This window comes from Equus asinus, chromosome 11, assembly GCF_041296235.1.
Source record: "Equus asinus isolate D_3611 breed Donkey chromosome 11, EquAss-T2T_v2, whole genome shotgun sequence".
Taxonomy (NCBI): Eukaryota; Metazoa; Chordata; class Mammalia; order Perissodactyla; family Equidae; genus Equus; species Equus asinus.
Window position 1 is genome coordinate 74,977,074 of NC_091800.1, and position 25,177 is coordinate 75,002,250.

The following is a 25,177-nucleotide window of genomic DNA, read 5'->3' on the forward strand; positions in this document are numbered from 1 at the left end:
TTTTCATGCACCTGTTAGCCATCTAACTGTCTTTGGAAAAATGTCTATTCAGATCTTCTGACCATTTTTTAATCAGACTGTTTTTTTAAATTTTAGTATGATGTAGTTCCACTGGTTTATTTTTGCTTTCACTACTTTTGCTTTTAATGTCAGATTCAAAAAGTCATTGCCCAGACCTATGTCAAGGAGCTTACCACCTATGTTTTCTTCTAGGAGTTTCACGGTTTCAGGTCTTACATTCAAATCTTTAATCCATTTTGAGTTAATTTTTTGTGTATGGTGTAAGATAGTCATCCAGTTTCATTCTTTTGCATGTGGCTGTCCAGTTTTCAATACCATTTACTGAAGAGACTATCCTTTCCCCATTGTATATTCTTGGCTCCTTTGTCATAAATTAACTGACCACATATGCATGGGTTTATTTCTGGGCTCTCTATTCTGTTCCATTGATCTATGTGCCTGTTTTTATGCCAATACCATACTGTTTTAGCTACTAAAGCTTTGTAATACAACTTGAAATCAGACAGTGTGATGCCTCCAGTTTTGTTCTGTCTTTCTCAAGATTCCTTTGGCAGTCTAATTTTAATTTGGCATCTAATACTAATTAAAAATAATCTCAACAAAACCTTCCTGAAAGCCATGAAATGGTGTGGATATGAAATAGTCTGAGTTTTAATTTTAATATTTTATTAATTTTTAATTAATTATATTTAAATACACATATAATTAATTTATATACAATTTAAAATTAATATTTAAATTTTATAAATTTAACATATTTACTATTATGTTATATATTGTTATTTTATATTATTATATATAATAATTAATTAACTAAAAATCATCTCAACAAAACTCACTTGAAAGCCATGAAATAGTGTGGATATGAAATAGTATGGTTTTTAATTTCAAAATCACAAAGTTAAAAACAAAATACATAATCTATTAATATTTTGTATTGATCCTACTTGCTAGCTATTTCTTTCTGTCCTCAAATCACTGTTAATATGAACCCTTCCTGAATGGTTCTCTTTGGTAAAAAATTCTAATTGCCTACAGATTGGGTAAGAGCACAAACACCTAGGATTAAGCCATAAGTTAAATGTCTAGCATCATCCATACCCATAAATACATTCAACAGGCTTAGTGTTTGCCCCTCAAATTGAAAAAATTCAAAGCACTATTTAATTAAAAGAGTATTCCACTATTCAGCCACTCAAAATATGGACATTTTGCCACAATGTAACACAGCAATTAGGAAATAAATATTATGCATATTACCTGAAAATTGCTTTTACGCAATTTTTAAAGTTCCTTGTACCTGTATTGCCATAACTGTTAGCAGTATCAATTTCTACCATTTTCCTTAATTTTCCTGTAACTCTAAATGGAGAGAGATAAGAATAGCTCCCAACAAAATATACACAATATTTAAAAGTATTTCTTCCAATTATAAATTTAAAAGGATACAAAAAAGAAAAGGTCAAAAAATCTGTCTTACATTAAAACTGTAACAGTGAAAGGAAAGCAAAACAGTTAGGCAAAAACTGTTACCAAGATTCAGTGATAAGGTCTCCTTCTGCTTTAGGTAATAAAAATGAGAGGAAGATTACGATTTACAGAATGAGTGGAATGACCCTAAATCCCTTTCCTCATGGCTCTTGCAAATACATGTTAATCAGCGCCGGAGAGACTGAGTAAGAAAGTGTGTGCATACCTATGCCAATCCATATGACACAGCTCGACTGTGACTCTGAAGTGGCATCTTTATAGGCAAAGGGTGTATATTTTAATTTTTTATTCAATGCTATGTTAACACAACAACATTCAGACCCTTTACTTAACTCTGTAGTACTCAGATCTTTCACACTATGCAGCTGTCTACTGCCTTTACCCTACATTGCAAAAAATTTTATTAAATCACTTACTCATCCACTGAAATGGCAGAATTCAGGTTTATGCTGCCAATTCGCTCCCACCACCATGTGTCTACTACTGTTATTACCACCTAAAATGAACCCCTTCCCTTTCTTGCATGAATTATGTTTGCGGCCCTATAACTATTAGTCTTATAAACTGTGATCTCTAAGGATCCCAGCTCCAAATCAAAGAAACTGAGACTCCTGCTTAGAAGGCATTACTGGTTACATTTTGTAATGTTTGAATAGCCATTAATAACTTAATTAGTGCTCTTGTTTTAACAAGTTATCTTCCTTAAAATACCACTTTATAAATTTTGTGGCATGTTTAAACATTAAGAAATCCAAGAGACAGATCGTTACTCCTTAAAACACAATTCAAATTTAAAACAGAAAGGAGTAGAAAATCAAAATTCATTTCCAAAAGTGGCGCTTTGGGCAAACTCTTCTTTAACGCACCTCTCTGCTAAGCAACAGTCATCCAGGGTCCTAAAACCCAAGGCCACTACTAGAGCCAGAACAGCATCTCAGGATTCTTACACTAAAAGATGCGGCTCAAGTTGTTGAAAAGTTCTTTGTAGCCAAATAGCCTGGACATTTTCAGTTCTTCCCAGTTGTGGTGTTTCACTAGGAAACACCATCTTGCGGGGAAATAAACTGCTACCCATGTACTACTGAGAAAGTTGTTCAGTCTCCCATTTCAGAAACGTTCTCCAGTTCACTAATTTTTACCACATCCAGTCTGACTCCTCTGCCAGGCTTTTGGACTCCAAATTATGATTCCTTTAATCTTCCGAAATAAGATTCCATTAACATTCCCACAAATCCCCAAACTTGTACCTTTCACTCAGCCCTTGACTTTCACTCATATTATTTAACTTTTGCCAAGAATATACCTCTCTCTCCTGCCAACTGAAACATGCATTCAGAAGTCAGCGCAGGTCACACTTCTCTGAAACATTTCCCTTTCTTCCCCACACATCCTAGATGGGTCTCCTCCAGCACTCTAGTTGGCCTTCAGGAGTTCAGGACTCTCTCATTTCTAGTATTCTCTGTACATTTAACTTAAGTACTTATGGGTCAAAGCCCAATCCTTATAGAATGTTTTAAATCTCTCCCAGTAACTAACATGGAACTTACCACATAGTATTTATTTAATAAATGTTGATAGATTTATCACATAAGATTGTACATTGTCAATCCTCTCAAAATCTCAGGATCACTTTTTAGTTAATTTCCAAATAGATATTTTTCTATATATTAAGTGCATCTTCAGAACAACAAGAATGGCAGGCCTACGAGAAACAGGGAAGAAAAGGTGCTTTGCAGAAACAGATTTGAATGACGACTAATCCATGGGGTTTCTGCATGTCTTACAATAGCCTTTGTCTCAGACTGTCTTTGCAAGGATATGTGCATCACAAACAACCTTGGAATAGGGATAGTGCTTCCTCCCAGGTTAGAGGGCAGATTTGTTTCCCACACAGGATAATAAAGACAATGCCTCCCTGCTGGGCAAAGGTTGGGCAGCTCTGCTGCAAGCTCCATAAAAGCAGCAGGATTCCTTAAACTTGGAGTTCCTCAACTGTGACACAAGCCTGCTGTGTACAAGCATCCACCTGGGCCGCTCAGCATTGCCTCTGGGAGATCTGGGGACACAGGGAATGAGAACATGAAGCCTGCCGTGCCCTAAGTAATAAAGTCCTTTATCTCTGACCCAGGAGTCTCCTGTCTTCAGCCAGTATCTATGTAACTGGGGCAGGCTAACTTGTTAGCCTGCAAGCTGGGCCAACTCTTAAACCATTTGTAGTTTCGGACAACTCCTGATGTTAACTAAAACTGAATCTATTCAATTAGGAGTTTCTAGTTTACAAAAGAAAACAGAAGCCAGCACATAGAATTCTGTACATCTAACAATGACACAGATGAATCTCAAAAAAAAAAAAAATGTTGAGTGAAATAAGCAAACTCAAAAGCATGAGAACTCCACGATTTAATGATATGAGGTTCTACTACAAGCTAAGTAAGGTAAAGTGAGAGAAATCAGAATGGTGGTTGCTTCTTAGAGGAGGCACAGTGGGAATTTAATTGAACCAGGAGGGAGTTTTCTGGGATGATGAGAATGTTCTGTATTTTGACTGGGGTGGTGGTGGCAAGGATACACACAATAGTCAAAAGACATCAAATGCTACAGTTAAGAGCTGTGCATTTTAACGTATGTAATTTATGCTTGATAAAAATGTATCACAATTCTAAATATTTAAACACTGAATGTATTGCAGTCTCTTTTAGCTTGAGGATATAATGATTCACAGAAACACTAAGACAATACTGGCCACTTTCACATACATTCTTCAAGCATTCTTTAGAGAGGCAGCTGCAACACAGAGATTTAAGAGTATGCACTCTGGAGTAAGATTGCTTGGGTTTTACCCAGATCTTTCAGTTGCTAGCTGGGTGTTGTCAGATAACTTCCTTAACCTCTTCATGCCTGTGCTTCATCCGTTTTCAGATAAATATAACAAAAGTTCCTACCTGTGGTTTTGAGGACTAAATTAGATAATATAGGCAAAGCAACTAGTACATAGAAAGCATTCGCTAAAGGTTAGTTGTTATAATTACTTAGAGCATTGATAATAATACAGGATTCAAAATAATACAGGATATTTCTGTTAATGTAGAAGACCAATATGCTTTAAAAACTAGTAAGTTTAATGTACATTCATTAGTGGGAATATGAGGTGGAATATTTACTTATTATAATAACACCCAAAAAGTCATTTAATTATATAATCTAATAACACAATAGACACATCACAGTTGTTTACATGTTATTTGAAGCATAGAAAGAAAAAAATTGAGTCAAATAAAGTAAACGTTTAAAGTTAAGGCAGACGTGTCTCATTTACTTTCTGACAACTGTTTGCATTATTTGCCTTTTTTCCCTAATGTAGTACATGCAAAAGTTGAAAATCCAATTGAATTCTAATTCTGACCTCTTCTGAAGAGTAAACTGATGGCAGAACTTTGGAAAGATACGACTAAAGGAAATATCTAAAAGGACAAAATCTGGAGTATAGTACAAACACAGGGAGAGGGGAACAAAGGGGTGAATTCTCAGTGACAGAAAAGCACTTTGCCAAAGCAAAGAGCATGGGGTCAGAACAGAGCTGACCAGACTTCATGGCTCCGCAGATCAGGCCACACTCTATCTTTAGCATGTATGCTGCTGGTTAACATCCCCATTAAAAGGCACATGTGCCACAGATGTACCAGAGTCACCTTGGCACTGTGTTCTTTAAGATTATTCCCAAGATTTTAAATGGAAATATGATTAGGAAAGCGAAAATAAACAGCAATGATGTAAAATTTCTATCCTTTTAAATTTTTTGTTTTTATGTTACTGCATCATTAAAATATTTCTAACATTTAGTATCCATTCCATTAAAAGTATTTCCAATATTTTATTATATGTCTGACATATGAAGAATTTTATGTCACTTAATTGGCATGTGAGTGGAAAATTTAAGTGTAAAACAAAAAATAATTAAGTTAATGAAAAATGCAAATTCCTAGGAAACAAGTCACCATTGGATAATAAAGGAGGAAGGAGCATACTGGGTTACTGTATTCAATCTGTCCCACCAAGAAAAGGTCGAAGCAGAAGGACGGTAAGTACTCAGATTTTACTTAGGAACCTGACTCAGGCCTCCCAGCAGAGTCCTTTCTTTGCTAAAGAATTACAACACCTGGTGTACAACAGTAACACAACCAAAGAAGATGAGTTTCAGACTTTGAAATAAGTGGCTGTTTAAAAAAAAAAAAAACCCTACAATTGTTTTCATCTTTAAGCCTTATTTTCACATTTCTACTTTTTTAAAGTGCAACAATAGTATACCATGTGCTCCACACAGGAAGTGGAAAGAATAGAGATTTCAATTCCTCCCAAACTACACTCTATCTAAGAAAGAGGCAGCATTACAGAAGAGGTTACCACACACTTCAGTGAGCCACTGTAATTGTGCAGACAACAAAATGTTATGGGGGAAAAAAGGCATTTTAATTACAACTACATTCAGTTCTATCTAAAAAGCAGGTGCACACACTTACATATGTAAATTCAATAAAGTTCACACTTCCTTCTCTTTTCTTGCCAGACCTTAATAGTTAATCTGGAAACTTGGCTTTTAATTGCATTATATGACTCCTCAAACTGAACAAATTATCGTGAACAAAAACATCCACTATTGACCAAGAAGTGTATATAATCATAAAAAAACTTTTGACTTAAAGCATTTTTCTTCCATCTCTAAGGACTTTCAGGTTTCAAGTCAACAAAATGAACTCTTTACCCCAGAGCAACGCTCCTAGAACTGCCTATTTAAATCTTGATCTAGAAAGAGAAACTTGTCAAAGTTTTCTATTTGCTATTAAAAGTGAACACAGCCCCTCGAATATGAACAGTCCGAAGAGAGCCAAGTTTTCACTCCACGTTTCAAGGAGATGGAGGTGTTCTACTGGCAAATGGTCAGTGGATCAGCATCAACAGTTGTCCAAATCAAAAACCTGTGGCCAGAACATTCTAGACCCCTCCTTGTCCTTCCTTCCAAAATTCACACTAGTCACTGAGATAGATGGACTCCACGTCCTCTCCAGGCCCTGTCACTGCCTTATTTTGGACCTCACCACTTCTACCTCAACTGCTTCCTCTGTGGCCTTTCTACCTTCAATCTCGGCCCACTCAAAGCTATTTTCCACACTGTGGCCCTAAGGATTATCTAAAGGGTTATGCTGACCATGCCACAGAACAGAACATATGACCTGTTCTTGACTACTGATAACGTTAGTTTGTAGATTGGGACCCACAAAATGGAGGCTGCCCCAGTAGCCCGGCCGACATCACACATCTAAACCTAAGTCAGCCTGCACTTACGGGACACACCTGTCAAGGGCACCTAACACACACCAACCACAGGCCTCCCCTCAGCTGTAGCGGGCTTACCTTCCTCTAGAAGAGAGGACCTGCAGGCCTTGCACGGGCACCCCCGACCTCCTCCAATCCCGCCGTTCCCACGTCGCCCCTTCTCTGGCTCCGCGAACCGCGCTCCTCCCCAAGCCCGTCGGGAGGAGCGCTCCGCTGCTCGTGAGGCAGGCGCTCCCCCAGTGCAAGGAGTGTCCGCCTTCGATAGAGGACATCAAGCTCGTTACTAAATTGTCTTCGCTTTGTCGGCTGACAGTCTGGCGCTGAGATGGGGCCCGCTGGGTGCCGAGGGTGGTGAGGGGGCGCCGGCTGGCGGAGGGCCCCGCAGAGCCGTGTGGGCCCCGGGCCCCGGCGGCCGCTCGCCCGCGTCCCCTGTGAGCTTCGCTCAGATTGAGCGCCGCTTCTTTCACGTTCTGAGCTCCTCGAGTTTGTTGGTCCTGATACTTACGGGCGGAAAATCGGTGTGTGAGAGGCCCCCTACTTTCACAGTGAGACTTCGTGGCCATAACATCTGGGTTTGGGGCCTGCCTCACCTCCAAGTGCGCGCCCGGGGGAGGTCCTTGCCAGTCTCGGACCCTGTGTGCCGGCGGCCCGAAACAGTAAGTCTCCTTGAATCGGGGAGAATTATTTCAAGGGAAAATAGTGCCTATCCCTTTATCTAAAGAAAGCAAGGTAGCTGCCTTTAGGGGAGTCACAAAGCCTCAAGGTTAAGTCCACAGCATAAACTGCTGGGGGACCTGAGGAAATAAATTAAGACAAGAAATCGGACTTTTCTGACCATTGGCACATCAAAATCTAAGTAGGCACAAGTCAAACTATTAAAAGCCACTAGGGCATCTGCCACTAGGAAGAAATTTTCTCATGAAAGGAATAACAGATCTGTTGCTAATGGGAATGTCAGGAGCCAAAGCCACAAAATTGGTGGGCACAAGTGGAGCACTTAAAAGCTGTTAGAGCACTCACCACGCAACTCTGAGACCCCTGTGCTAGGGTGAGGCGATCACAGAGCAAGTTAGAACGACACTAGGTCACCCCCAACCTCAAGATAAAGCCCATGCACTGAGGCACACTGTAAAACACCACAAGTCCCCAACCCAGGGGCACACCCCTCTGAGGTATTAATTTGGCTCCAAGAGACCCAAGACTTAGCTAGAGAAATGAGATCCTCAAGTTTCAAAGAACTAAGCTCCCACCTGCTTATTTTATGTCTAAGAACTGTGGTTCCAGAGGCTGTAGACATCTACAGAAATGGCAAAATCTTACTAAGACAGCGTAGAATTACAATGACCGTTATAGAGAACATTCCAGTTAGACAAGAGCATGCATTGAAGAAGTGCACTTGAAAATAAGGATTCCCAAATCAAACAAGTTGAATGGGATTCCTGTTTTAGTTGGCATGCAGAAGCCTCCAAAAGGCTTCAAGTTTCCAAAATAGCTTCGTTGAAAGATTCATTGCAAAAAGCTGCTACCACTTCCCTCTATCCTCCTTTACCTCAGTCCTCGCAGTCTACTAATCCTCTACTGGAACTGCCTTCCACTCTGAAGAGACTACAAGACTCTTAACAAAAGTCCACCAAGTCAGTGGCCTTGCAGATGCCCCCGTATCTACCTTTGAAGGAGGCCCCTATATGGGCCCTTCTCGGGCACACGGGACTCCGAGGGATTCTCTGCTAAACCACTACCAGTTACTCCCTTAAACAGCCAAGGAGAAACAAAAAGTAAAATTAATGAAAACCCTTGCCAAATTCTGGTAGATACCCGAGGTACACTCTCTACTTTAAACCTCACTCACTCAGGACTCCGTGGATGCGATCCTGGGAAAACTGGCAGAAGCCCGCAAAAGGGGAGAATTCTTACCAGAGTCAGCTCTCCGGGATCTCTGTCTGTGGTGCCCAGTCAAGAGAGGAAGGTAAAATTTCATGTTGTCCCTTCCTTTCCAAGACCCATTGGTTGTTGATCCTTTCTATCCCAGGGACAGCTATTGCCTTCTTGTTTCATTTTATGCCCTGAGAACTTGGCTTGGCAAGTATCAGGTTGGGGGTCCTCATATAAAGCCAGACAGAAACGTGGGTTGCACTCCATTTGCAGCTAGTGTCCTACCAATTGCTGCCAGCCCTCAAGAGAACTGTCTAAGTCCTTCTTTCTCGGTTATCTTTGGCAGTGGCTCGGGATCTTGGGAGAGTAGTATCTTTTGCATCTTATTTGGGGACACCACTTGTGTCCAACAGATTGTTCAGCACTGCCAGGAATATTCACTGTTTGTCTGGGCTGAAACCTGACAAGCTATTTGAAAGGATTTTTTTTAAGTAGCTCTATGGTTAGAAGTTGACCAAACTGGACGCTGTTAGTCAGAGCCTGATAGGAACTTTCTTGTTAGGCCTTCTCTCCTAAGCTAAATGAAACTATGTACCCAGAGAAAAAGAAGAACATTACAAAGATAAGTAGCTGTAAATCTAGAACACAGGAATCTTTTGATTTCCATTCTAGTTGAAGATCTTCTCTCTGATCTAAAGAAGCAAATAGAAGATAATGTAGTTGGATGGGTGGCCAGCCCTTTGATGTCATACAGGTTGTAACCCAATTCTTTGAGAAATTAAAAACAACTGTCTGGGCTGGCCCAGTGGCATAGTGGTGAAGTTCATGCTCTCCGCTTCCATGGCCCAGGGTTTGCAGGTTCAGATCCTGGGCACAGACCTACACACTGCTCATCAAATCATGCTGTGGCGGTGCCCCATATACAAAGTAGAGGAGGACTGGCACAGATGTTAGCTCAGCAACAATCTTCCTCAAGCAAAAAGAGGAAGATTTGGCAACAGATGTTAGCTCAGGGCCAATCTTCCTCACACACACACACACACACAAAAAAAAAACCCACAATCATCCTTATCTCATAATTTGAGTCTTTACAAGAACAGAAATGCAAGTCTAGAAGCAATTCAAAGCCCATCCATCCTTTTTGCCAATCCCAAACCACCCCTATTCACCTATAAAAGTTTATAGGTATTGTAAAATTCTAGATTTAGGAAACAAAAGTCCTTGGAAAAACTTGCATTCTTTCCCTGTGCCTTTGAGATGTAAACGTTTTACCTGGTCTTCTCTAGGAACTGAGAGCCATTTCTATGAAATGCAAACTTTAGGGAGATAATTCTTATCATAAGTTAAAAAAAGGAGAAAGAGAAAGGCTATTTGGAAACTAGGCCAACAAAAAATCTGTAAAAAGTTTAAAGCCATCTGAGCACATAACCTTAACTTATTCCATCTGCCAGAAACACAGTTTGGATTCAGCTGTTCTTTTATAGACTAGTGAGTTTTGCATTATCGTGCCCTCAAAATAGTCTTTTTCAATTTCTAAATTTACAAAGAAGCTTTTAAAAAAAGATTCAGGGGGGCTGGCCTGGTATCTTAGTGATCAAGTTTGCACACTCTGCCTCAGCACCCAGAGTTCGCAGGTTCAGATCCTGGGTGTGGACCTACCCACCGCTCATCAAGCCATGCTGTGGCGGCATCCTACAGAGAAAATAGAGGAAGACTGGCACAGATGTTAGCTCAGCGACAATCTTCCTCAACCAAAAAGAGGAATATTGGCAACAGATCTTAGCTTAGGGCCAATCCTCCTCAAAAAACAAAAACTTCAAAACACTTGTCATTTTTCTCAATAACCTAAAGATGATAGAAGGAAAAGCAAGCGAGTGCAGACAGACTCCTCGCCCCGCAAAATGTTTAAAAACTATAGGAAAAGACATCTGGGGAATGGAATGCCATCTCTTTCATCACCAACCAACAACTCCATAAGATGCATGGAGAGCTTTTGGTAGTGTTACCAGTGAAATATTCTGAGTTTCTCCTTCCAGGCCTCAAAGCTGCTGCGTTTGTGTCTACAATTCAAAATCGGCTCTTGGAATAGTCACTTCCTCCACTGTGAAGGAGTTGCCACACCTCTAAAAGGAGCAGGTGGTTCATGATCCCTAAGGTGGCCCTCCATCTCTGATAGTCTCTGATAACAGAACACAAATATACTCAACATAGTCCAGGAGAGATACAGGAAAGAGTGAAAAGTTCATTTAGAGTCCGGATTGGGTGGAAAGTTACAGAAGCTTAGAACCTCAGAGCTGGGGCTGACCTGAGATTACTCTAACCACTGTCCTTCGTACTGCCACCGAGGCCCAGCGAACTTCAAGAGCCGGCCCGGTGTTCCAGTAGTTAGTGGGGCAGCTGAAACCACAGCTCGGCGCATCCTCGCGCAGTCCTGAGCTTGTGCGCAATCACCAGCACGCCAGCTGTTACCTCCCGCCCAGTCCATTTTCCTCTAAACCCCAGAGCGCCTTGGGGACAGGCGGGTGGACGCAGCCACCTGCGGACCAGAACCAAACCCTGCCGCCGCCCTTCGGCCCGGGGACGCACGGGGGCGCAATTGCGTGATCGCCTGTCTGGGGGCGCACAAACTGGCGCCGCGACAGGAGCCCCGCACGGCCGGCGCCCCTGGACGCACCGGCACCGCGGCTTCCGGCCACGTGGTTTCCATAGCAACGGCGGCGCCGGCCGCCGAGCCCCCCGCCCCAGAGACGCCCCCAGATCAGAGGTCATCTCTGTGGCAACGGAAACCTCCCGCGCTATGGCGGCTGGGACGGGCCGCTTCCACCGCATTGCGCCGCTGAGGTCCCGGCGCCCCGAGACTGCGAGCGCCTGGGGGTGGGTCCCGGGCGCTTCGGCCATGGGTGACACCCGGAGGAGGCCAGCGCGCCGCTGCGTGCGCCCTCTCCTGAGGGCTCAATTAGGCGGACTCTGAGCTCGGCTGTAGCCAGGTCACCAAGGGGCCCGACTCCTGGGAGCCGCTCGGGGCCGCCGAGGTGGCCGGCTCGCGGCTTGCAGAAAACGAACAGGGACCCGCCGCTGTGGAAGGCAGGGGCTCTGCCCGCAGCCATGCGCTCGCCAGGCCTTCTCGTCGCTGACGCCTCGGCGGCCCGGCGCCTGCACCTCGGACTGTGGCTCCTGAAAGGAGGAAGCTGGAGAGATCAGCGTGGGTGCGGGAAGGGCAGGGGGCGCGCAAGTTGGAAGATGACTGCTTTAAAACGGAGAAGAACGAAGTATAAAGGGAGGGGGCGCCTCCTTACAAAGCAACCGGAACTCGAGGCTCTTGAGGAGCCGTCCCCTCAAGAACAAAAACATGTCACAAAGGAGGGTCCCAGGTACCCTCTTCAGAAAAAAGAGCTCAGAAAAGAGGAACAATTCTCTCAGCTGTATTGCGTAATGCCTTCCTTTTTAATGACAAGAAAATTAGAGACCAGAAAAGAAAATGAGGGGAGCTCTTAGAGAGGAACCGAATGGTGCCGGAACATTTGCTATTTAAAGGCTGAGAGTGCCAGAAGGGGAGAATGCGATTGGCTCTGGAGCTTGTGTTCTGAGGAAGGCCTCAAGTTTCGAGACTTCGAATGAAGGTGTTATAAAATGTGGGCCCAGGGAATGTTTGCAAACCACGCTTCGGGATGCCCTGTCATGGCGGATGAAGAGCAAGAAGGCTGCTAAGGCTTTCTTCCTTCTTCCTTTTTTTGATTTATCATTTAGAAGCCAAATTCTTTGTTAGCTCTGCTGGAAAGAAGTCAGCATTAAGTGAACCTAACCAAGTCAAATTTATGATACTACTAGTTATAGTCCCACAGTTAACTTTCTCAGAGAACCCTATTTTTCACTATTAATTCGTTTAATAAAAAATGTATTAAAAACCTGCTATGTGTCATAACCAGAGTTTTTTGTCAGGGGACAGTGATAAAGGCAACACTGTCCAACAGTTGTTGGGTAACTTTGCTAGATGGTCTTAGTAGGTTAGATAAACAAAAACTTCGGAACTCCCTGTAAAACATGTCTGCACTATGCCTCCTCTTGTCCTTCACATTTAGGAAGACGCTAAGAATTCCTCCTCTCAACTTCCCTTCATCATCCTACCTTTTACATTCTGACCAAAGCAGAAAGTTTGTAGCAATTAGAGAGAGAGATACACAGGAAAAACATCAGGACATACTTGGTCCTTAAAAGGCAGAATAGCAAAAATATTAGTGCATCACTAGAGGCCTATGGAGGAACTGAGAAGTCTCCCTCAGAAAATATCTGCCCTTCAGTGCTCAGGTTCAACTCTTATAAATAAATCTGGTATATGGTACATAAACTAGAACTCTAAAGAACACCACACAGACTCTGGCACTGGGCAGGAAGATGTGTCAGTAGGTGTTGCTCTCCTGGAGCTGGTACTAAGTTGGGTTCAAAGGTTTTATTAAGAATATAGGCACAAGACAATGTCTCATTTAAAACTTAATAGAGGAGCTTCAAATATATCTTTCAAACATCCCAACTGTTTCCCCTTAAGGCATAAGAAACTATTGTGAATAAATGCTTCCATTTTGAGACATTTACACAGTATTTATAGAAAGCTTATGAGTCAATTGAGTGAGTTATGATGCCAAAATGTGCAAACGAGCAAAAACTTTGGTTGTTGTCCTTGTTACCATATGTACAAAAACACTTCACAAAAGTCCCCAACGTTTGTGTTGCTAAAACATGGAAGACTGGGTTTGAACATTTTTAAAGGAATGGTTCCATGAGGGAAATGTGAAATACAGTATAGAAGTAGCTTTTGCACCTTCTGAAAGCAATGCATCATTTGAGCGAATGTTCTCAGTTATGGATGCTGTCTAAGATGAGAACAGGCTGGATACAAGTACAGCCAAAGTCATCTTCATCATTAAAACCAAGTTTAGATTATCATGCATTGGATTTTACGCTTGTTAACTTAGATATTTTAGTAACTAAAGCTTCCCGGGTGGAGTCCAAGGCCAGCTCCTATTACACAGAATCCCACTCTAAAGGCAAGCATGTTCGAAGGAGAAGAACCTTACACCAGTTTGGTGTTCCAGCCATGCAGTCTGAATTCTATGTCTCCATTTGATATATACTCAATGTTTAGAAATACAGAGGGTGGGGCCATTTGTGGCCCACTCAGCTCTACAGGAAACCAGGATGAGTCGGCAGGCCGAGAAGGAAAAGGAGTACAAAATGCTTACTCTCTTTTTTCTTCCTCTAAATGTCATGACAGCCCTGGATGTAAAGCAAAGAGCTTTAAAAGAATGATGTATATTTAAATGAGCAACAATGGCATAGCAGGTGTTTTGGCACCTAAAACAACTTAGTGAAGCAAGCAGAGCTGAAAGACACCAAAACAAGTAGGAGATAGAAAGTGGCAATGAATTCTACCCAGCCCTGCTTGTTTCATCTCAAAGTGGCAGAGAGGGAGACTCAGTTCAGGAAAGGGAACACTCAGGGCCACGAGTTTGTGGGATTTTCTAAATGTGCTCTGCGGAATAGGTCTGGTGCGTTGCTTCACACCCTCCCAGCAGCTAACACTGGGACTCAATAAAATTATCTTTGATTACAATGTATCTTTAAATCTGTGCTTTCCCACATCCTATCAAGCCATGGAAGTTTGGGGGGGCTCCTGTGTGGTTGAGTGGGTGAATGTATTTGAGGGTCTGTGCCTTCCCTTGCTTGTTTTACATTAGATGTCTGAAGGGATATCCATGATGTGACCTTAGTATTTATCTTTATTGTGGCTTTTTTTTTTTTTTTCCAATCACATTTCTTTCCTTAGCAGCCAATACTAAAAGTTCAGTGACCCAAACTGGTCTGTGAAACACATTGGTCAGTCCAAACTATCATGACTGGTTTAAAGAAACATATCAAGCCCTCCTCCAGGCAAAATAACTGCCTTGGACCGAGTATTCCCCATTTACTGATTTGCCTAAAATATAGTCACCTTACATGACTCATACAGTGAAAGTTGAAGCAGGTAACATTTATTCTAAACATACAGCTATTGCTCTACGAGCAAAGTAGGGGAAAGTAGGACATTTAATTAAACAGGGGTCTGTATGTGTGTTCTCCGTTAATAGTTGTATTGTGAGATATTGGACGTTTTTATGAAGATAGTAAATTTATATCCAGGATTTCTAAGCTATTGCAATTTATTTTACAAAGCATGTATTGTGCAAATATATTCTTCATGTTATTTTCCAGTTAAATTTTACATACAAACAACTACAAAAAAACTATTTAATTGCCAACTCTTATTTAACTACTAATTAATAACTTTGGGGTAGATATATAACTTTATCCGTACATTCATGACTCTATTATCTGCTTATTTTCACGCCAACCTGATTATACAGCAATGCTCTGAAATTCCTCCCAGGAACCCTTGGCCAAACCACGTACACTTGTTGATAATTTAAAGAATTGGGAATAATCAGTAAATTATTTTATAACTTGCAAAGATGGGGAAGAAAAATTATTCTAAGAAGAAGTATTTACACCAAATTCATGATCCTAGCGCTGGTACTTGGCAATATTCTGCCAAGCTTCTTAGTCTGAAACCAGTTAATTGTCTTCTATTTAGATTTAAGATAACATAATAGGTAGTAGTCAATCTGTTCTTTTTGGTTTTAGCAGTTAAGAGGATTTTGTCTTTGCTTTATATTAATTACCCAATTAACTTCTTAGTTGTACTGCTATCTGGGGATCAAAAACCTGCAAATGATTTTAGGCTTCCTGTTAATAGCAGAAGGAGAATTGAACTCAACCAACTACAGTCCTGAAAGGGAATGGCCAAGCATGAGTTTGCTTCAAGCTCAAAAGGCAAAAACTTTTAGGAGGTGAGATAAATAGTGTGACACGTTAATGTCCCATTTTTAAAATAATTTACAAAATGCTCCAGCTCCCAGGTTGGAACTCTAACCCCTGGAGATCTCAGACTAAACTCTCCTATTAGAATAGTTGGTGATGTCGTTAGCACACTTTGAGTTAACCCATCAATTCACACCCAAGCACTTTTGCATTCATAAGCTGCAAAATAAGTTGCTCTAAAAACAATTTGTCATTTGTTTGACACCTTCTAAATCGCCTTGGAAGGGAAAAAAATCTGCTTTATTCCAGAGAGAGGAAAGTGGGTGGGGTGGGGGAGGTGTAATCAAAAGATTTTGAATCGTGTATAGGGGGAAACTAGTGTTTCCAGTAAAATTGTTTACAAAAAAATTATAAAGGCCAGTGAGGAAACTTAGTGTTCCATTATAATTATTTCCCACTCTCCAGTACTACAGAGGGACTGACTTCAAGGTCCCTAGACAAATGGCTGGGTCTAAAAAAATGCTTTTACAGTATTCCTTTCTCAGAAGGGAGCTAAATCTTTTCACAGAAGGACACAAGAAGGCTTCAAAAACCACTATTTTTACTGTGTGAAGGAGTAACCCCTCCCCTCCCAGCTGCAGCCCCGGGCTTGTCCCACTTTGGAAATCTTGCAAAAAGGGTCCTCACACGAACTTGTGAGACAGCACTGTTGCGGACCTAGGTATGACCAAAGCATCAGCAGGGTTGGGCTTGGTGCCGAGGTTGGGGTACGCCTCCCGGCCGAATTGGAAATGGGGGTGCTAAGGTAACAGCACTGCTTTCTCCTTGGGTAATTCTCAGGATGGTGGTATCATTTCAGAGCTGCTAAACGCTGAGGAGTTAAGCGAGAGAAGGGTAAAAGGACAGGGACGGAGGAGGGGTGGGGGAGGAAGGAACCGAGGGGCACCGGCAGAAGCGGGTAGAGCTGGGGCACAAGGATGAGAATTCCAGGACCGAGGCACGGAGCTCACTGCAGCACCGCGCCCGCGGGCAGCCTCCCAGAGGCTACTCCCAGAGCCTCTACAGCCCCCAAACGTCCCCGCTGGGGCAACCGCCCGGGCGTCCTCCGCCAGCACGCGAGCATCTGCCCTCTTGGACGGTCTAACAACTCATAGTTTCCCTTCTGTTGCAGCAGTGGGGCCACGCAGGGTGCTCAGCCTCACACCCACCGCCCCCATCCCCGCCCACCCACTCCTCCTCCTCCTCCTCCTCCGCTCCGACACCCGGAGCCGGCAGCCCCCTCGGAGCGCGCCGCCCCAGCTGCGCTGCCTTGGCAGGGTTCGGAGGCAAGGAGGCAGCGGCCACTTGCTGCCCAGCCGCTGGGGCGCTGGGGGCCAGGGCGGCCCCCGGCTGAGCTCAGGGTGTCAGGGCGGCCGTGAGGAGCCATGATCTACTACACCGCAGTGCCAGCGTCAGGAGCCTCCAGCGCCCGGGCTGCCACTGCAGGACGACCCGGCCCCCCGCCCCCCCCAAGGCGGCCCCAAACACAAACACCCGGCCCGGGGTCCCTCCTCAGCCTGAACGGAGCTGGGGGACGCCACACACCCCCGCTGCCAGCGCGCGCGGCTCCCGGAGCCGCTGCGCCCAGCCTCCTCGCCGGCGCGCCGCCGCCACCACGCAGCCCTCCGGTCTGGCCTCGCCGGGTTTCTCGCCCACAGCTCCGCGGCCGCCCCCAAACGCCTCAGACTGAGACACCGGGAAGTGAACCTGGGGAACCCGGCTCCCCGAATCACCTGCATTTGCATTTCTTATGTAATGTACTGCAAGTTTCCCGGTTGGAGCCCTTTGGAATGGGGGCGCACGATCACCGGGATGCTGAAGCAGGAACCCACCGCCGGGCTCCTCCTACGCTTGGGACCCGGACGCCGGGCATTGATACTGCTTTTTAAAAGAGGGGTTTAAATTCCACATACTAGAGGGGCCGGGCTCATCCTCTCGGTCTGGGGTTCCCCCACCCCAGGCATAAGCCCTGCTCAAGCATTCCCGGTGGCAGGAGGTGTCGGAGGCAGACCAGGGAATGAGTTAACACCCGGGCGCCGGGAGCGAAACGGGGGAGGGAGGCGGGGGCTGACGGAGAAGCGGGGCTGCGAGGGAGGGGGCCTCTTCTACTTTGCTAAAGGAGATGGGGTGGCGAATATCGTGCAAGCTAATCAGAAAGTCTAGAGCAGGTTCTCAGCACCGAGCTACGTCCCCGAACCTGCAGCAGAAGTAAGGAGAGCTCGCGGGTCTTTTTTCTGGCAACTACCGAAGCTTCAGCTGCCTTGGGCAAAATCTTAAGCCATAGCCCTTCAATATTCCACCAAACACAGGCAACCAAATATATTAAAAAAAAAAAAAGTTTACTCCTCCCTCCTAGTGATGGATTGTGTCACGGCCAAGAGAAGCCGATAATGGTTTTCGGGCACACAGACGCGATCCAGCCGTTCCTTGTTTATCCATGCAACACCTCTATATGCAACACTGTCCTGGTTCCTTCTGTTTCCCCTGCCTTCCTGCATAGCAGAACTGCAGAGCTAGCTCAATGAGCAACAGACAGGTTATTAGGAGGAAAAACATAACATGATGCATGTTTTGCTTACCAGTTGGGTTCTTGTTTTTCTTAAGACTCTTGCCACAAAGACACTGCAGCATATGCGTTCCTTTGCTGAAAATGTTCCAAAGAAACCACATTGATTTGGGCGAAAAGCAATCCAGCAGCTTAGACACCCTGAGAAAGAAGAGATCCTTGTGGTTGCATAATAATAATTTGAAATCAGTTCTCCTGAAGAGGGACACCGGTTTTACCATAGGAAAAACGATAATATTCCGGATCTTCTCCCAGTTTTTTCCCCTCACGTGGTATATTTCTTTGAGACTTCTCAGTGATGGTTTTTTTTCGGCCAGGGTGAATGATTTATCCCCTCGATCACCACTGGATTATTACCAAAGGGTTGAGAAAAAAATCCTTTTCAGCATGAAGCCAAACAAAAAAGCAAAGAAATCCCAGCTGAGACCAGAACTAATCAAGGAGAACAGTAATGCACAAAAGATCCCCAAAGAGAAAACCATAGCCTTTTACTTGATCGCTATGAGGATGGGTGGGTCTGCAGAAGGCAAAGCAGGATTCATCTCACTGAGAGAAGACTGCCATTGTGTAGTCCCTAGGAGAGAAGAAAAAAAAAGGAAAGAAAGAAAGAAAGAAAAAAGAAAAAAAAGAAAAAAAAAACCACCAGCACACACACTCACACACCAATACCACCTCCGAGATCGAGTCTGACAGCCGAAGACACAGCCTGCCTTCTCCCAGGGTCGATTTTTTTTTTTTTTATAATCAATCGCCAGTGCTCAGTGGGATCGGATTGAACCTGCAGTTCTCAATCACCACGAAGAAAAGATGCAAATCTAGGTGCCCCCTCCCCTTGTCAGGCTGGTGGCAGGTAGAGAGCGCCACGGATCCCCTTCCTCCTTCCTCTCACTCTCCCAGTTTCCAACAACGGTGAGCATGAGGAAAATCTCCCCTCCGGATTCCTCGCCTGGCCTCGGATGTGAGTTACAGGCACTAGAGGGAGGAGGAGGAGGAGTTGAAGTTTGCATTGAAAAGACTGGCTTTCCATGACGTAGCCACGTGCTTTCAGACCCGTCACCAGTGAGATGCTTCCACCCGCCCCGGGAGGGCACTGTCACTGCAGTCTCTCCGCTAGTTCGCCTCTTGAAATCCCCACCGCCCGCGCCCAGCCCCGACGTTGGACCCTCTGTCTCCTCTGCCCAGCATGAATCGGCTTGCCGATTGCTCTGGGGGCCATCGAACAGAGCCTTTTGCTAAAAGTGAATTTTGAAAAGGAAAATTAACAATTATGATTAGTAAACCTTAGAAAATACATGGGAGGGTAGGTTTAAAGAGAAACTGTAGTTTAATTCCAGTCCTCACAGCCAAAATTAGTTCCACCTTACATATTCCAAAGCAGCATCTAAAGCTTCTAAAACATTAGGGAAAACTCAAGTTCCTTTAGTTCTCATTATTTGAATCCTACTTAAAGTACTGTTGGAAAAATGTAAAGTAGGCATATGACAAATATGTACTTGCAGAAACAGCCTGTTAAAAAGTCAATCACTAAAATCTGGCTGACAAGCTATATTTTGGTGGGAAGGGTCATATGTACATGAGAAAATTTATGCCTTCTCTAAACAGAAAACCCATTATCCTCAAATAATTTTTCTGTACAGAAAGCACTCTGCTTAAATTACACCCTAATTCATTGCTTGTTTCTGCACCCATTAATTGACCTAACACTAAAATCACACTCATTCACTTCTCATCTACACTAATATACAACTGTGTCACCACGATCTAACCCTAACAAAACTGGCAAATTTTCTGTTTCACCAACATATAACCCAGCTTCCTACTTTCACAGAAATAGTAAGATTTAGGGCAGAGCTGTTGACTTATTTTATCTTGTTTGAGAAAAAAATGCAAAGAATAAAATGGTACAAACTATTGGAAAGAATTGTATAACAAACCCCAATGAACTCACTGCTCAAAATTAACAAATATTAGCATTTCATCATATCTGTGAGTTGAGCATTTTGGAAAAGTAGAACTGACCACTCTCATTCTTGTTAGGTAAATGAATTAAAGTTGTGCCAGCTTATTTCCACTTTTATGGGAAAATTGACATAAAAGTTTTACTCTAATTTAAAAATACATGTCTGGAAGCTCTGTTTTAATTTCAAAAAATTAAAACTACTCCCTCTACTGCATGGGATATCAAACTATTTTATAAACAGATGTAGATTTATGTTAAGGATTGATAGAAGAAAGTGATTTTAAAGAAAATTAACTCCTTGATTATCAGTTATCAAAAATGAAAATGTAATAAACAATTTTCCCACTGTTAGGGTTTTCTAATATTTAAGAAGCATTCTGAGATGCCAAAATTTGCATCCAACATCCTGAAGCCTTTTGGGAAACATCAGTCAATTTTAGGTGAGATAGAAAAGGAATTTAAAACAAGTAAATTCTATTAAAGTTAAGAAACTAGAAAATTAAATAGTGATGGGCTCACTGTGCCAAAAGTACCGTGTCATACAGCTTAAAGAAATGACTGAGAGAACTGCAGTTCAAATAAAGTTTGGAAAGTAAAGAAAGAGTCCACGAATTTAATGCCAAAAGACTTAGCAGAAGCAGGCTGAAATAAAAATTGAAGAGCAGAATTCTTTTTTGAAAGAAGAAAAATGGGATGGCATTGCCAAATATTTAGGGAAGAATTTTTGGTATCAATCAATCAGGGACAGATATCACATACTGCTTCTCTATCGTTCCAGTGTCCTGTCGAGGGTTCAGAATATCCCAGTATATTGCTACTGGACATAGGCCAGAGAAAGATTTGGATAAAAAATGTTCTCCATCAAGGTCTTCTGAACTCACACAGTTCTAAGGTTCTATAAAAGCTTGCCGAGTTCCCTGGGGTATTTCACAGGTAAAGTAAAATCTGGGGAGATGTTCTGTAATTGTTGCATCTTTTTATATGCTAAGTTTGTGTAAAGAGAGTATTTCTCAAACCAGCTCTTCTTGCATTTCCAAATTGAACTCTCTTCTCTACATTGTGACAGTGAATTTGATCCCTATTAAAATAAACAATGAGTGCCAGAAAGGTATGGTTTATTTTGCTATATATTGGTGGACAACTTATTACTTCTTTGTCCTGTGGCCTAAGGAACAACATAAAAGGTAATTAACTGTGATATTGTTTATTGAGAATCTATTATGTCAGGCACTGTGTTAGTTGCTTCTCATCTTTTATGCTATTTAAAGAAAGGAGAAATCTTTTATTACAGTGTATGAAATTTCTATAGTTCTTTACTATGTTTACTGATATTTACTTATGTTACATAGACTATTATTCACATTATTAAACAAACAAAATATACCAAATATTTTTGTCTGGAAAAGATGGCCTAACACTGATTCAATTTACCTTTGGTCCAAAGGACTTGCAATTTCTCATGAGCTCTGAGTGACCCAATTCAATTATTCAACCGATATCTATTAACCATCTACCCTGTGAGAGTAACTGTACAAGACTCCTTGTTGCATGCTACCTCATAAAATTAAACCAGGTTTCCAGTTACACAATAAAGACCAAAGTGGTCCGAGAGTCAGCCCAGATTTCTGGAGGCCTCCAGTTTAGGGATGATCCAGAGAGATTTACACTGACCTGAGTTCAGACTATTATTTAAGTTTTGTTTTGGAAGACATCAAAATGTTTAGTCACCCTCTGCCATGCTACATTCAAATCAATATTAGATGACAAAAATGTAAACTACTGGAAAGTAAACGCAAGATTTAAAACATAAGTAAGGGAAGATAGGGTAAGAAAAACTTATTGGTAACTGTAAGAACTGACAGTAAAATCTGTAGTGTATATAAATAGAAAAAATCTTGACTGTTTTCATAAGGTTGAAACAATATAAACCCACGACTCATAACCAAGCTCATTAAAAATTAAACTTACATTCAGCATATTATAGTAAACAAACCTAAAGTTCAGTGTAATGACCAGACTTTCAGGACACAATGAAATATACATTTTACTTTAATATAGGACATGTGAACTTTCATAAGATTATAAAAACATCTTTGTAAGTGTAACTGTCTGAGCATGCTTTTTCTAATTGTTCCCAATAGTTACTCTTCTATTTCTTCCTTCCTTTTAGTAATAAAACTCCACTCTCACCACAGTTTTGGAAGGGCACATGGATATCCAGATAGAGAATATAATTCCCAGCCCCATTGCAATTAAGTATGGTCATGTGACTAGATTCTGACCAATGGGGTGTGAGCAGAAGTGCCCTGTTCAAAGCCCTGGTCACATTCTTCAAAGGAAGTTGCTTGTCTTCTACAGCTCTCTTTTGTCCTTTCTGTGAGCTGAAGGTAACAGTGTGAGCAGCTTTGACACCATGGACAGGAACACAGCCCAAGAATGAAATACCAAGATAAAAGAAACCTGAGCCCTTGGACAGAGCCACCGACCTATCTTGGACTGCCCACTGTTAGAGGACAGAGAGAGAAACTTTTATTTTGTCTGAGCCACTATGTTTTTGTGTGAATTTGTTACAGCAGCTTATCCTGTTTACTATCTTACGGACTGGTCTACTGTTAATAATAATACACTTATGTTTGGGTTATTTGTTTATGTTAAAATGATAAAGAACACAAGTATGCCGCAGATAACCTACGGCTTTATTCAGAACATGCTGCTCTCTTTTCCCTTCACTGTAGCAGCTACTTGTCCCTTAGCCACCTCTCACAAGCTACTCTAGCTTATCTTCACCACAGTGCAAACATCTGAGGGTCACATCTGACTCCCCCTTGTCTCCTTCTTTGCCCTGCTCCCTGCCCCTTGAATGTAACCTATGACAGTTTAGAGCTCATGAACTTGATGAGAAAGCTTTGATTACTGAAAGGAAAAGAAAAGCAGGGGGGAAAGCGATTGGAAGAAAGAGTTGATCAGAGAGAGAAAAAGAAGACCAATGTATGTACAAGGACCTCAGTGTCTATGTTTACTTTGGAAAACTTTTTCTAAAAGATAGCCCCTTTTGTTGTTTGCACACTTATTCCGTCTCTATTGTTGGTGTTAATTACCATCTTTTGTTTGTTTGTTTGTTTGTTGGTGAGGAAGATTGTCCTTGAGCTAACATCAGTTGCCAATCTTCCTCTTCTTTCTTGAGGAAGATTGTCACTCAACAAAGATCCGTGCCAATCTTCCTCTGTTTTGTATGTGGGACACCACCACAGCATGGCTTGATGAGCAGTATGTAGGTCCATGCCCGGGATCTGAAGCTGTAAACCTCAGGCTGCTGAAGTGGAGTGTGCAAACTTAACCACTATGCCACTGGGCTGGCCCCTTACCATCATTTGTTTAAGGAATAATTCTAAATTTCACATCACTGTACTACTCAGTACCACTACTTTCTTCCTCTCCCCATCTTCCTACATTGACTCATGGCATAGAAAACCTCTGCTCCTCTCTTCTGGAGGGAATAGTCTTGAAAGGTAACTCTAGCCCTTCTATCTGCCTCCTCCCAATTTCTCATTGAAGGAGGAATGACTTAAGTGGCCTGGCCCCTTCTCTCTCTCTCTTTGTGATCTGCCTGCAAGAAGTTTTCAGACTCCTCTGTGGGAAGCATTGGGTCAGGCTCAGAGTCTACAGCCTGTCTTCTAGAAGCAGGTCTGGAGACCAATCTCTCTCTGAGCTCTCTATGGGGCGTGTAGCAGACATCATGAGTGCCTCACACATATCCTTTCCATCCTAACATATCCATGTGCTGTGATCTACCTCCAGCTTCCAGTTTCCCCATCTCCAAATCCAAGGGATTTTTGTCCAAACCATGGAAGGCCCCTCTCTCCAGGCACTCACAGAAAAGCCTGGGAAGTAACACGCCGTAGAATTTCTCCGTGACTGAATACCTCAGCTCTCTTACCCCTGGGAGGGATAATGATGAGGCATGTGTTTTACATCCTTTCCCAGAGTTTCCCTGTGGGATTAAGACACAGTCTCCCACCGGGATAGTTGGCTCATCAACGTGATAGTGGCCCTCTCCCCTTCCCTATATCGGTCCCCGACTCATCTGCTATATTGTCTCCCAAATAAACTACTTACACTAGAATCTTCATCCTCCACAGAAACCCAAACCAAGACAGGATTGAAGAGGGAAGGCAGGGGTTCTGGGTAAATGTGTGTGCTCTCCAGATCCAAATTCTTCGCTGAGTGGCCACTGCAGTTTCCAGATGTGGGGGAAGTATTTAGGGAGACCAATTTTTGTCCACAGTTCGAATTTCATTCCCCAAAACAACCTTGTCAGCAATAAAACTAATATTTTTATTTTCATCTTTCTAACTCGTGTGGCTGTATTTCTTAACTGAATCTGAACTCAGAAGTGGAGGGAAGAGGGAGAATTACTTATCACCCCTTAGAGCCCCAAATACTAGAAAATAATGTAAGAAAAAAATCCCCCTCTTTGTTCCTACTATGTTCACAGTATAGTAATAAAACAGTGAGGAACCTGCCAAGAGATACAGGTAAAAACAGGTGAATTCCATTGAGTCCTCAGAAATATGAGTTTCTCTTGACAAAATGCCAAGAGGCTTCATTTCTCACCTAAGTGCACTTTGTCTCAGCCCATATAGATATTCCTGACAGTAAAGCCCCAATTCCCTGTACAGCCCCACTAAGAGTTCAGAGGGCCTTTTCTGAGGAGGTGGGAGTGAACCTCAGACAAGTAGAATTGGCTCTAAACAATTAGAGAACCTACGTGGCATGGCTCCTTGTATGAATGTCTCTTGATCTTTATAACCCATGCCTCCTATTAATAAACAGGTTAAGTCTTCTTTAATGTGATTTAAATTTCAACATGAATTAAATATCTTGACTAAAACCAACTCAAAGCAATGGTAATTTTTTGGAGGCTACTTCAAGCTACCTTCTACCTTCTCTTCACTAACCCAAAATTTTGTTATGCCTTATTCTAGGTGAGTATGCCTCTGGTTCAAAAACATTGTTCATCAATGATTTGAGGTGTTCTAAAGGGA

At 42.6% G+C, this 25,177-nt stretch overlaps 1 protein-coding gene across 1 annotated transcript in view; it reads right to left on the bottom strand.

The window, feature by feature from the left end:
* FGF14 (fibroblast growth factor 14) overlaps nucleotides 1-19,153 on the bottom strand; it is a 599,216-nt gene extending 580,063 nt beyond the window's left edge. The window contains exon 1 of the mRNA XM_044779731.2: nucleotides 18,186-19,153. Coding sequence (XP_044635666.1) covers nucleotides 18,186-18,393 — 208 coding nt within the window. The 5' untranslated portion in view covers nucleotides 18,394-19,153. The remainder of the gene's footprint in view (nucleotides 1-18,185) is intronic.
* Between the last annotated feature and the right edge of the window lie 6,024 nt (nucleotides 19,154-25,177).